Source organism: Glandiceps talaboti, chromosome 21 (genome assembly GCF_964340395.1).
Source record: "Glandiceps talaboti chromosome 21, keGlaTala1.1, whole genome shotgun sequence".
In the NCBI taxonomy this organism is placed as follows: Eukaryota; Metazoa; Hemichordata; class Enteropneusta; family Spengelidae; genus Glandiceps; species Glandiceps talaboti.
The window spans coordinates 3449645-3462848 of NC_135569.1; the positions used below are offsets into that span (position 1 = coordinate 3449645).

At 33.5% G+C, this 13204-nt stretch overlaps 1 protein-coding gene across 1 annotated transcript; it reads right to left on the bottom strand.

Annotated features, from left to right (window-relative positions):
- Positions 1-5729: 5729 nt before the first annotated feature.
- On the bottom strand, positions 5730-13112 carry LOC144451474 (leucine-rich repeat-containing protein 23-like). Its single transcript, XM_078142319.1, has 7 exons — positions 12896-13112; positions 11993-12105; positions 10893-11146; positions 9440-9570; positions 7494-7707; positions 6976-7133; positions 5730-6177 (listed from the first exon to the last, which is right to left on the bottom strand). The coding sequence occupies exons 1-7, from the start codon at positions 13031-13033 to the stop codon at positions 6136-6138; spliced, it is 1050 nt and encodes a 349-aa protein (XP_077998445.1). The 5' UTR covers positions 13034-13112; the 3' UTR covers positions 5730-6135.
- Between the last annotated feature and the right edge of the window lie 92 nt (positions 13113-13204).

Here is a 13204-nt window from a genome sequence, read left to right on the forward strand (position 1 = left end):
AGATAAGTATCTTCAATCACATCAAAAGTCGTCTTTTAACGTTTCAAATCATAGAAGGGGTCGATATTTCAGCTTACATAATGCTAAATTGAATCATTGAATTGTTGATATTTTATGTCTCAATACCAAATTTTCAGCTCTGTCAGTCTAGTCTTTTGTATTATAATAAAATACTGAAAGCTAAGTGTGTTTCAGTATTTAGAATACTGCAGACATCTTGTTATACAAGGTAAATTGCAACCCTTACAGCAACTATGTAAACGCGCCTCTCATCAGAATAGCGTTTTGTAATATCGGTGATGGACAACTAGCAACAGTCTTCTTCTTATCACACTACCAAACTAACATATATTAATACAAAAACGATAGCAGGTCTCTGGTGTAGATTCATGCGATGCTTTTACTAGTGAAATATACTAGTAGTTAGGACAATATGACTAACTTTCACAGACATCATACTAATAAGAACATGGCGCGCATGAACTTACATCAGAGAAATCCGTTGTTGTTTTGCATCAACGTATGATATCAGGTTGATAGTGTGATAAGGAGAAGACGTCTCGGTAACGTCAAAACCAGTTTGAAATTGTCCACCATAAAACGACGTTCTGATCAGAGACGTTTCTAGACAGCTGCTGCACGGTTGTAAAGTAACCCAAACAAATATATAAACAATAAATGCTTATGCCCGCAGAAGAACTGTAGACAGATGTTCGAATAAAACCAAGGGCGGTGAAATCCACTGTTCGCTTGCGGCCATTGATTTATTTCAAATGGTATATCACATACAGCAATATCACAGTTCTTTCACTTAGTGTATTTTATTTCATTTTATTTTATTTTATTTTATTTTATTTTATTTTATTTTATTTCATTTTATTTTATTTTATTTTATTTTTATTTCATTTTATTTTATTTTATTTTATTTTATTTTATTTTATTTTATTTTATTTTATTTTATTTTATTTTATTTTATTTTTAAAATAGAAATGATGAAATCAACAATTATCATCCTTCCACAATAAAGGTTGCTATGGTGATTTCCAAACATAAAGTGTTGACAAAATTGGCACAGTTCCACGACACGTAGACATGAATTCATATTCTACACTATAATCAATTTTATGTTTACCCATTGTGTACTTCAAATGAAGTATAGTTTGTGAATAGACATCAAAACGATCCGCGGTTGGATGTTTTCAATATGCATGCATGCATGCACACACGCACACCACACACATACATACATACATACATACATACATACATACATACATACATACACACACACACACACACACACACACACACACACACGCATACATACACACATACATACATACATACATACATACATACATACATACATACATACATACATACATACATACATACATACATACATACATACATACATACATACATACATACATACATACATACACACTGTTTATATAATATTTGTTGATTACGTGTGTATACAATAGGTTTCAATTTTCCAATTACATATTAACACTAGAATTATCTTATCTTTCAACTTTAAATTTGATCTCTTTCAATAAAACACGTTTGTGTAAATAAATAAATATATATATATATATATATATATATATATATATATATATATATATATATATATATATATATATATATATATATATATATATATATATCTTTGTGTGGTTGAATTAAATGGTGTACATAGTCGTTATATTTCAATCGCTGTCACCATCTCAGAATAAAGTCACAGTAAACTGCAAATTCTAATGAATTGAAATACGTAGTAACCTCATCGGAAAAACCTACATCATATATGAAAGACATTGCAGATTTCATTATCGCTCTAAAAGGGTTCAACTAGTGTCATTGCCATAGAAACAGGTAAATATTTTGTTATTCTGTAGTGAACCAATTTGTACAAGGTCACAACGTGTGTATGTGTGTGTTGTAGTTTTTATACTTGATATCTGTGGTTTCCAGATCAACGCAGTAAACGTAGTAATCTTGTCAATATTAACTTAAGCACTATTTAGCGGAGGATTGGTAATTGAAAGGGGATAGTTGCATTTTTACAATATAGTCTAGGACCGTTGCATTTTTGTTATGATAGATTAAAACATATATATTGGTCCAATGAACAAAGGGAAAACAATCGATACTTGCAAATAGTCACGTGATAGCAAAGACAATGTTGGGTTGACATTTCATATTTCTTTATCTGGTGTTTCTTCGTTCTGTACAAAAACAACTGCTATCGTAACCTGGCAAACTGTTACATGACATCTACTCATTGGTGTATATCATATATCAGAGGTATTATTCATGTCTCACCGTGTTCCTTCGAAACACTGGGGGCGCTGTAGTGAAAAAAAAAATCGATAATTGGAAATACAATAGCATATAATTATATAGGGGAAATGTTAGAGTAATAAGAAACCCTTCACTTGTTTCACAGGCTGATCGATGTCGGTTTGTTGAAAACTGGAACCCCCCCCCCCCCACCGCCGCCAATATGATTGGTATTTAAGCCTAGAATAGAATAATTATCTCCTCTCCATGTGTAAAGTTCCCATGGTTTTATTAATACCTTGTTTTAATAGTACATTCTTATATTAACATTTGAATGTAATCATATTCTGTCATGCTTGTGTGCAAACATGAATTAAAGTTTTCATATTCTGTGTTTTCTATTTTATGGAGACTGTAGTCATGGAATCTATGCCACGGTGACAATACACCATAAAACAGCATATACAATACACAGCTGACATTGGAATATTCTTTTTTTTATCATTTATTTATATTTCACCAGAAATTGTACAAAGGGTACATAACAGAAAAAAAAGAGGAGGAGGAAAAGCTGAAACTGTTTTGTTAGATGTAATATATGGCTTACTCATAATATTGTACACGCTGTACATGTATTGAATCACCTGTCGGTAAACGTATTTGTGTAGCTGTACACATAGTATGGTTCGATAAATCCAATCAAATTGATTTTTAGGTCCGCACCCAAAAATCAGCACCCCAGTGCGATCACGTTTTCAACCTGTCAACCTGTATACAAGATATAATACGAGTAGTTGATATTTTAACAATTTTCAGTGAATATATTGTTAGTTGTTTGTTTGTTTGAAAATTTGTTACTCCAGATACAGCTAGGGCAACTTTAAATGAAGTTCAAGGTTATGTTATCATTTTTATGTAAACAAACCTACAAGGTCTTTGGTGGGAGAGTATTGTCAGCTGGAAGCTACATGTTATGTCACAGTCACTTGTGAACTAATATTCAAAAAATGTCGTTACCGGTGACTGTTTCGGATAAGAGAGAAATTAATATTTGTTATCACTTTTTTGCAAATATTTTACGTATTTGTGAAAATGATCAGCCTTCTGTTCTGGACCAACTTTTTCTATAGCTCTGTTTTTCACGATTTTATTCTCAATCCTAAAGTGGACTTGTTTATTATACTTTGAACGCTTGACCTTGTCCTTATTAGCTACAGGGAAATACTGAATATTGATACTCCACACTGACATCAGCTATTTGTACATTAGTAGATCTCTTTAAACCTATAGTTTCTAATATTGAACCTTGATTGCACGTGGGGAAAACTGGCTGTTAAAGGTGCATGCATCAATTCGTTCCCTTCATTACGATGTAACAGCATCAATATTTAAACGTGGAAATAGAGGGCGCTGAATATGATAATACACAAGACATCAAAAATCATGGCGACTCGATCGGCCGGCCGTACACTGCGTACAGTGATGTACTCTGCGAACTTGTCTGTTTACTCAGATCAGGTATATAGTATACATTGCATTGAATGACTGAAACAGTATATTTTAAGTAATGCATTTTCAATAACATGTTTTCTTTGAAGTTTTTTTTTACTCGGTAATGAAATTGGGGAAGGGAGTTGTGTTTGGTAAGTGCGAAGGAAACTATAAATGGTAATGCAACTTTCACTTTATAGGTAAGGTGGTAGGAATTTTCAAAATTAAGCAGTGACTAAAATGCCTTCTTGTATATGAACACAGTACACTTGTCTCGTAATTAGTAGTTAATCTGTGAGAGCTAGTTGAAGACTAAAATTGCAAAATTTTCTAGAAGTGAAAATATCTAGGTTTACAGTATGTCTTATGGCCGGGGGGGGGGGGGGGTACCGGGTACTCCCGCCTATTGGTATACTATACGTATATGTGCCACCCTTTGGGGTAGGATTTTTCACCCATTTGGTCTAAAATGGGTATTGTCTTTTTAGAGCTAATGAGTCTAAAATGGGGTCCACTTTACATAATTTTTTATTTTGTTTAATTTGGTCTAAAACGGAGTCCTGGAACGAACCACGTGATAAATTCTCAACTAGATCGGAATTTCACCCAGCTGTACATGTATTTTGGTCTAAAATTAGTCTACTTCAATAACGTTGCTGACAACCGTGTTCCGATTTTACTCTACGTTATCTTCATGCACATTACATATTGACGTGTGAAGATAACGTAGTGTAAAATCGGAACACGGTCATCGGGAATTAGACTAGTCCAAAAGTAAAATGGGGTCTTCTAAAAACTTGAATAGTCTAAAATGGGGTATTGGTTTATCGTCAAAATGGGTCTAAAATGGGGTCTGGGGATGGCAGCATTGGCCCGGGACCATTGCCGCACATCCCTACCAGACCTGACCAGTGGTACCCCCCCCCTCCCGTATAGTATGACAAGTGTGGTGTACTCGGGGTATTTGCATTGAGTGCTAGTGGTGTTCTCGGTGACTGTAGCGAGTGAAAGTGCAGCAGAAAACACGCAAACATGAGTGCATATCAGTAGTATGGTGTCAGTAATCACTGGTGGTACCAGGGACGTATAAACGTCCTTGGTAGTACTAATATTTCTACGTAGAACATGGAAGTCTGTACATATGGCTTGTCATTTGACCATATCAGTCACCACTGAGGGCAGTATGACATGTTCTACACCTTTTGACAAACAACCATTCAGTAGACCTACATTCCCCAATATTTGCATAACATGAATTAGATCATTTTTTTTTACTTCAAAGAACTCTTTATCTAAATACCTAATCAAATACTTAGTATCCGAGAAGTTTTAGAATAAGTTTTTTGATAAAAAATAGGGTTTTTTTAGTACTAATTTCAATGTAACTGATTTGATCACTTTGCCTTGAATAATTTCTTGTCACCATTGTATTTTGCTGATAATTTTACTTGAAAATGTCTCAGACACATTATATGCATACACAAACGTATGTACATATGTACATACGTACATACACACACACATCCATCTATACCATATCCATGTTACATGTACACACACACACACACACACACACACATACATACATACATACATACAGATACACACACACATACATACATACATACATACATACATACATACATACATACATACAGATACACACACACATACATACATACATACATACACACATACATACATACATACAGATACACACACACATACATACATACATACATACATACATACATACACACACATACATACATACATACATACATACATACATACATACATACATACAGACACATATGCACACACACACACACACGCCCATATGTCACAACATGATACACATGCACTCTCCTTTTAGATCCATAGATGTTTCTCAAAGCTAAATAAACCATCAGTGAGACAACGCAGTAAATGTTAGAGATTTATTGACAAGATGAAGAATAGAAAAATGTACAAAAGCATGGGGTACTAATACCTCTATACCTATATATAGGGGAGATACAGGAATATGAAATCAACTTTGCAGAGCTGAAATATTATCATATTTACAGTTAGACATATTATGCCTGTATATTTGTTTAAATTAAAAGTTAAAATAAGAAGGCATCTGTCAATTAACTCAATGTCCAATGTAATCTCTGAAGTTCAAATGCCTTCTTATCTTTAGCAAGATATTTGTTTTCATCGCCATGACAACCTTGCTGTTAATTTCATCTCTGCTATCTTCTCCATCCTGGCAGAGCCAAATTATAGCAGTGGGTGGGAATGACTGTTACCATGGAAACACAATGACGGACAACAACCTGAAGACTTTCTGATGACCTTTTGACCTGTGACTTATGCTTCCTCGCCGTCTGATTGGATGACTTCTTCAGCACCCTGTAGAAAGTAACAAAGTTATCCTTAGGTTATGAATATATCTACTGATATCTGGGATGTGAGTGGTACCGCCGACATCTGGTTAAATCAAAGCTTTTTGATGATAGCATACACAACAGTGAAATGTGGAACACAATATTTTTCATCCAATTTTCAATGGTTTAGTTCTAATAATTCAATGAGAATTCTCAGTACCTGTAGTAGCACTTTACCTCAAGCTTGAGGGTCAAAATAGAACAAGCTGCTTGATCATAATGCATGTGTGTCACTTGATGTGGAAGTTGTGGTGGTGTGTTGCCCATCATATCAAATGATTGTTATTTGTACAGTACATTTAGGTAATCAAATTGTATTTCAGTAAAGGCCAAACAAAAACATTGTGTGGTTCCGATTACGCTCAATTTTAGAATAGGTGGGGTAGGTAGATTTTTTTATTTTATTTTTTATATACATTTTTTTTCATATTAGTGTCTAGTGTTCAGGTAGTTATGTTTTCCGTTGTTTTCCATATGGCCACTGTCTTATTGGTTTCTTCTCATCAGATATCCAGCCATTACAGATTGGAAGAACAGTTTTATATTGTCCTTTTAAATTGATGTCAGTTTCCACATCCACTTTTTCTTGTAAGACTTCACAATTTTCAAATTTTATTATTTTTTACTTGAATACATAAAAAAAGGTTTAGGGTCACCATATAAAAAGTAGATGGGGTCGGAAAACCGAAACCCAAACAATTTCTTTTAGGCCTAATGAGAATTGATAAATTTGAATAAATAAACTGACAACTGTTTTTATTACCTCTTGTTGCTGAGCTTCTTCCAATCGTCTTTGTTCATAAATGTCTTCAGCTTCTTGTCTTTCATCGTCATTAAATTCATCTTTGTCAAGTCTCTCAAGACGTCGTAACTGAATCAGTACTTCCATACGATAGTCATCCTCATCACTGCACGGGTTTTCTGTTGACAGATAACAACATCTCATTACCATGACAACGACAACCTAATTTGATTAACGTCATTAGCTGTCACATGTCCTAGAACTTGTATGGATGCAATGGTTAGAATGTACAACAGCCAACGATGTAACACAAAGTGCATTGAACAGGCTACATAAATACATAAAATACTTTAAAAAATAGCGTTTCTTGTTATTGAACTCTGTACATTTTATCAAATATTTTATTTGTAATCAATTTACCACTTGGAATCTAGTTTTGAAGCGACAACTAGATTCCTATATAGGTAACTTGAGTCTTACTACTATATATGAAATGGAGTCAAAGTATCATTGATTCAATTTCTATTTTACTAACTTACCACTTATAACTAATGCTCTTAACATCGGTAGTACTTTAAGTTTAGCTGTTTCCTTTACATCAGTCACATTGTTGCCCCTCAAATTGACATACTGTAAGTTTTTCATATTCTCTGAAAATCCGTCTAACTTTTCAATTTGGTTGTCACGGAGATGCAATGTGGTAAGATGTTCTAATCTTTCAAGTCCTTCCAATTTCTTAATAGTGTTTGCTCCCTGCAAGAAAACAAAAATAGTTAAATGACTCATAATCAAGTGAACAAAATCACGTGAAACAGTCTGTATTGGCGTGACCTGCCACACTCACAGTCCATACAGGAAACAGATGTATGACGTTACACAGGTAAGACCAATTAACAGGTGTATGATATTACAGGGATCGAAATTAGCAGTAGTCCCATGCCCACAGACTATCAATTCTTGTCATGGGGCTACCATAGTTTACAACTGGTAGCCCATTCAGGCTACCACTGATTATGTGATGAGGATGGAAGATTTATGGACATGAAAGTATTTTAATAACACACACATTTCCAGTAGAGGAAATTTGTTTTCAGTTCAGGAATATCGGAGTACAGGTCACAATCCTTGGGCTAGCAATTTCTGAAATTGGTTGCCCACTAGGACTACCAAAGAAAAAAGTTAATTTCGAGCGGCGCCTATATTATATTGCCTTACCTGAGCTACAGTCTGTTCTAATATTGTTACCATTTAATATTTGTCGAATAAAAGTATTTGTGATGTTGGTTGGACACTAGGCACCTGTTTGTCCATTCCTTTTACAGGCTGTCTTTTAGTGTTTTTTTTTCTGTTTTTTATTGTTTGTTTGTCACTAGTGTTATGTATGGTCTTTCTGTCCAGTTGTAGTCTATTGTACATGTTACTTAGTTTTTTTATTTTGTGTAATTTTGACTTGCCTGTGATGAAGCGTAAAAAAAAAATACAATACAATACAATACAATACAATACAATACAATACAATATAATTAAAATAATACAATACAATACACTAAAAAATACAATGCAATAAATTATTTGTAGCATTTAATCAGGCTTATCATATTTTATATTACAATGGGATACACACTGTGACAGGTATAAATTCCTTTCAAAGAGAATAAATATGTGCTGAAACTGTCTTCAATGCATCAAGGATATTTTAAATTTAAAACCAGGATATTTTTTGTGTTTGTACAATATGTGACTTCTCTAAATAGGGGAAGAGATATCTTTGAGTGTATCAAATTACGATATTATATCATATGAACAAAATATATGCTAATGAGCTCTAAATAGCAAAGTGTGCATAAAAGATTTAATAACAAATAGGTATATATGTAAATGTTGATATTCTGATAACATGAGATATGACTGGGTTCCAAGGGCTCCATTGAATGACAAGGGTTCCAAGGGCTCCATTGAATGACAAGGGTTTCAAGGGCTCCACTGAATGACAAGGGTTTCAAGGGCCCCATTGCATGACGAGGGTTCCAAGGGCTCCATTGAATAACATTTACCACAGACAAATTTACACATCACACAAAAACAAAACAATATTTTTTCCAGGTTTGAAAACATTCTGAATAAAATTGTATTGACACTTTAAAGGGAACAAAGGTAAGTTTGATTTTATCTTAGCTGCATTGCTTTATAATCAGGGGACCCCTAAATTTAAATCATTTTCACCAACACTGTATTGCATGCACACCCTCTCCAAAACAGTGTTACAAGAATTGACAAATGTGGCATTATGGGAAATAAACAATATTGGGAGTTTCTTTTTATGGTCACAACTGGCCTCAGCAGTGTGTGGCCATTGTTTCAAGAAGTGTGAAGCTCCTTGCTAAGATCTCAGAAATCTACAGGGGTAGAAGAATATAGTGGTCTGAGCTAAGATAAATCAGCTACATCTTTGTTCCCCTGTCATTGAACTTGTTGTGGTACTTACCAAGAAAAGATTTTTCAGGTTTGGAAGATAAATTCCATCTGTTGTTTCCAGTTTGTTACCTCTCAACTCCAGTGTATGTAGTCTTCCTAACTTAGATGGCTCTAAACCACTAACCATCATAATTTCATTAACTGGAAATAACAAATCAAATGAAAAGTTTGGTAAAAAAGAAATCAGGCGATTCAGTTCAGTTAGAATAACACAACTTTAATCTCTTGTAAGAGACCCTCTTCAGAAATTATAGTACAGTACATGTACTAGTACTCTGGATGCCAATGTGCTTTCTAACTAAACCACGTCCCCAATCTGCACAAAAAGTTGTTCATCCAATCCGTGAACCCCAACAGCTATAGTGATGTAAACAGTGTATAACTTAAGTAGTAGCATACTGAGGTGACAAATATACCATGCATAACTTCCCCAACAAACACTAACTTTATGAGGGACTGTATTATTGGTTAGAATTTTGTGATTGATTAACAAAGACATGATGAATGACTGTGTGGGTGGCTGTGGATGAATTTAAATTGCATCTCATTTATCTATCTCAGGACTTCTAAGTTCTAGAGTAACGACTTTGACTATACTGTGAGTGTGTCAGTGTAAATAGTAACAATACTTTATATAGGAATGTACTAGTAATTGGTTTTGAGAATGGCTATTTATAGACTCTGGGTTCATAGTTAGTAATAAAAATTTTGATTCGCAGAGTCAAAAAATTTCTTGGAAGCGAATCACAATTTTTTTTTCAATCTTTCCTCAGAATTGTCAGGGGTGTATTACAAGACATGTCTGCCAAGACGTGTTACTATTGTGCTACACCCCTGACAATGCTAATGAGATGTCTGCAAAAATTTGGAATTTTGACTTTTGAAATTTTCATTAATAATTATGTAGTTGGGTGTGATGTTCTGCTGTGATGGCAGGCTGAAGAAATCACACAGTCTCATGTTAGTCATTTCAAATACTGACATAGCTGTATACACATTGACAATGAACCCTTGTTCAAAATGTGACTTGTTTGTTTTAGCTATTAATCAAATAAGGAACTATTTTTACAACTTATTACTTCCAATATTCACAAACTGGTTAGAACTATCTCATTAATTGTTCAATTAGGTCAGTTCATAATAAATTTATTAATGTTTTCATTTCTCACAGGTGACCTTCCTCTGGAATACTAGTATTTCTGGTCAGTTTGTTGAGAAATATTCACCCTGGACATTACTTTTTTCAGATGGTTACAAAAAATGTATATAAAACTTGAAGACAATGACATTGTTGATCAGCTTTATTTACATAAGAAGAATCATGAAGACAAAGAAATGCATAATTTTTGAAGGGTGAAATGAAGAATCTTCAAGATGGTGATGTAATGAATCTTCAAGACAGTGAAATTATAACTTGAAGACAGTCAAGTGTTGGATCTTGAATTCAAGAGTGAAATACTTACATGATAAGTTAAGTGATTCCAATAAAGGATGGTTGACACCTTCTGTGTTTGTGATTTGATTACTAGCCAAACTTGCTGTTTGTAAGTATGGTAATTCATCTAATCTGGCCGACGTCAGTAGGTTTCTATCACACTTCAGTGTCAATAAATGGGTTAATGAATTCAAAGGAGAGATATCGCGAATCTTATTCTGAGACAGATCAACATATCGTAGGTGAATAAAGGAACTAAGAAGACTTATATCAGTCAACTCCCTGTAAATAAAACACAAACAAAATATTAAAACCCTAAATGTATTATTCTAAAATAGATGTAAAAAAACTGTTATGGACTATTTTGACTTAAAAACACTGAAACTGTTTTATTCATATTTTATTTTTAGAACAATACAGTGTCCATGTACTGAAATATACAACATCTAGGTGAAATAATTATTTTAAAAGAATTGGGTTTTACTTTAGTATGAAAATGAATGTCAGCTTGCCACTTACTAGATACTCATGTATCATGCCACTTACCAGATACTCACTAAGTTATATGCCACTTACCAGATACTCACTAAGTTATATGCCACTTACCAGATACTCACTAAGTTATATGCCACTTACCAGATACTCAATTATCAACCACTCATCAGATACTCACGTATATGCCACTTACCAGATATTAACTTCTATCTATGCTACTTACCAGATATTCATAATCATTTATCAACCACTTATCAGATACTCACATATCATGCCATTACTAGATACTTGTTATCATGCCAGTTATCAGAGACTAATTTATGCCACTTATCAGAGTGCACTTATACACATTATCAGATACTCATGTATTATGCCACTTACCAGATACTCACTTATATGCTGTTTATCAGATACTCATGTATTATGCCACTTACCAGATACTCACTTATGCTGTTTATCAGATACTCATGTATTATGCCACTTACTCACTTTAATATACATATTTATCATACGAATCATGTCCTAGCTTTATTAAATCACATTAGAGATCACCTGCCTTCATATATGTAAATCATAATGGTTGAAATTAAATGATCTGAATGGATATCTATTTAATATTCATCATATACTTACTTATCATGAATGTCTAATTTGACATATGCATGGGCAAGTCCATTACCAGTTTTACATAATAATGACAAACTTTCTCCAATAATTTCTTCTGTTAATGGATTTTCTGGTTCTTTCTGCAAATAACAAGTTTCAAAATAATCATTTAATAAATGTGGAGGGATGTACAAGTAAATCTAACAGGCCAAATAAATAATTATAATATCTAAAATAAACAATTATATAAATAAATAAATAAATAAATAAATAAATAAAATTTAAATAAGTAAGTAAGTAAATAAATAAATAAACCATTTCAGACCAATTCATGTCTGATCTACAATTCACTTTTTGAGGTAAGTACTGCATACAATACATGTATTACCTGTATTACATTATCTACCTTCCATACATTATTTCATTTTTTATTTAACATGCATGGCAAATTAATATAAGGCCTCACTCCAACCATACAAATTGGCGATTCTAATAAGATGCATACAAACTATATAGTATATAACAGGTTGAAAACAAAACAAAGTAATATAAAATTGCATAGGCTTAATAAATACACATTTTTACTCACGTTTATTTAACTTCAGTAATGCTATTTACTACAAAAACAATGTTTTAAAGCGGACACTAATTTCTTTTTTTAATTTTTCGAGAATTGTAATATGTATTCGGCAATAAAATGTAAACACACATGGAGAATAGATATTGTTATTGTGATGTATAATTGTAACTCTTTGATTGCAATATAAATAACGATGCAATATATTTTCCAATCATTAAAGGAAAGGGGTTACAATTAGAGCACTGTCCGAAGTTTTCAATCGATTCATCACAATTTCATTCAGAGTACATATCAGTGTTATCACATTCTAAATATCAGGTACGTGAAATCACTTTATTTCAGTGACTTACCTCTTCCTCCTCTTTTTCTTCCCCTTCACCCTCGCCTTCGCCCTCTTCTCCTTCCCCTCCCTCTCCTTCTTGGTCCTGTTCAGGTTCCTCTCCTCCCTCCTGCTCTTCATCGTAATCTTGGTCCGAGTAATCTGACATCTTGAACCGGGTTCTTTAGTCTAACGTTATTTCCAGTGATAAACAGAACTTCACTTAGTTTTGTTGTAATCAAAGATGGCGGTTGTCACCAAGGAAACTCGCAAGGTTCGGTGGGTAATAGGGGTCACCCTCGTGCACAGACAGAACTTTTAATTGTATCAAAGTAGTGCT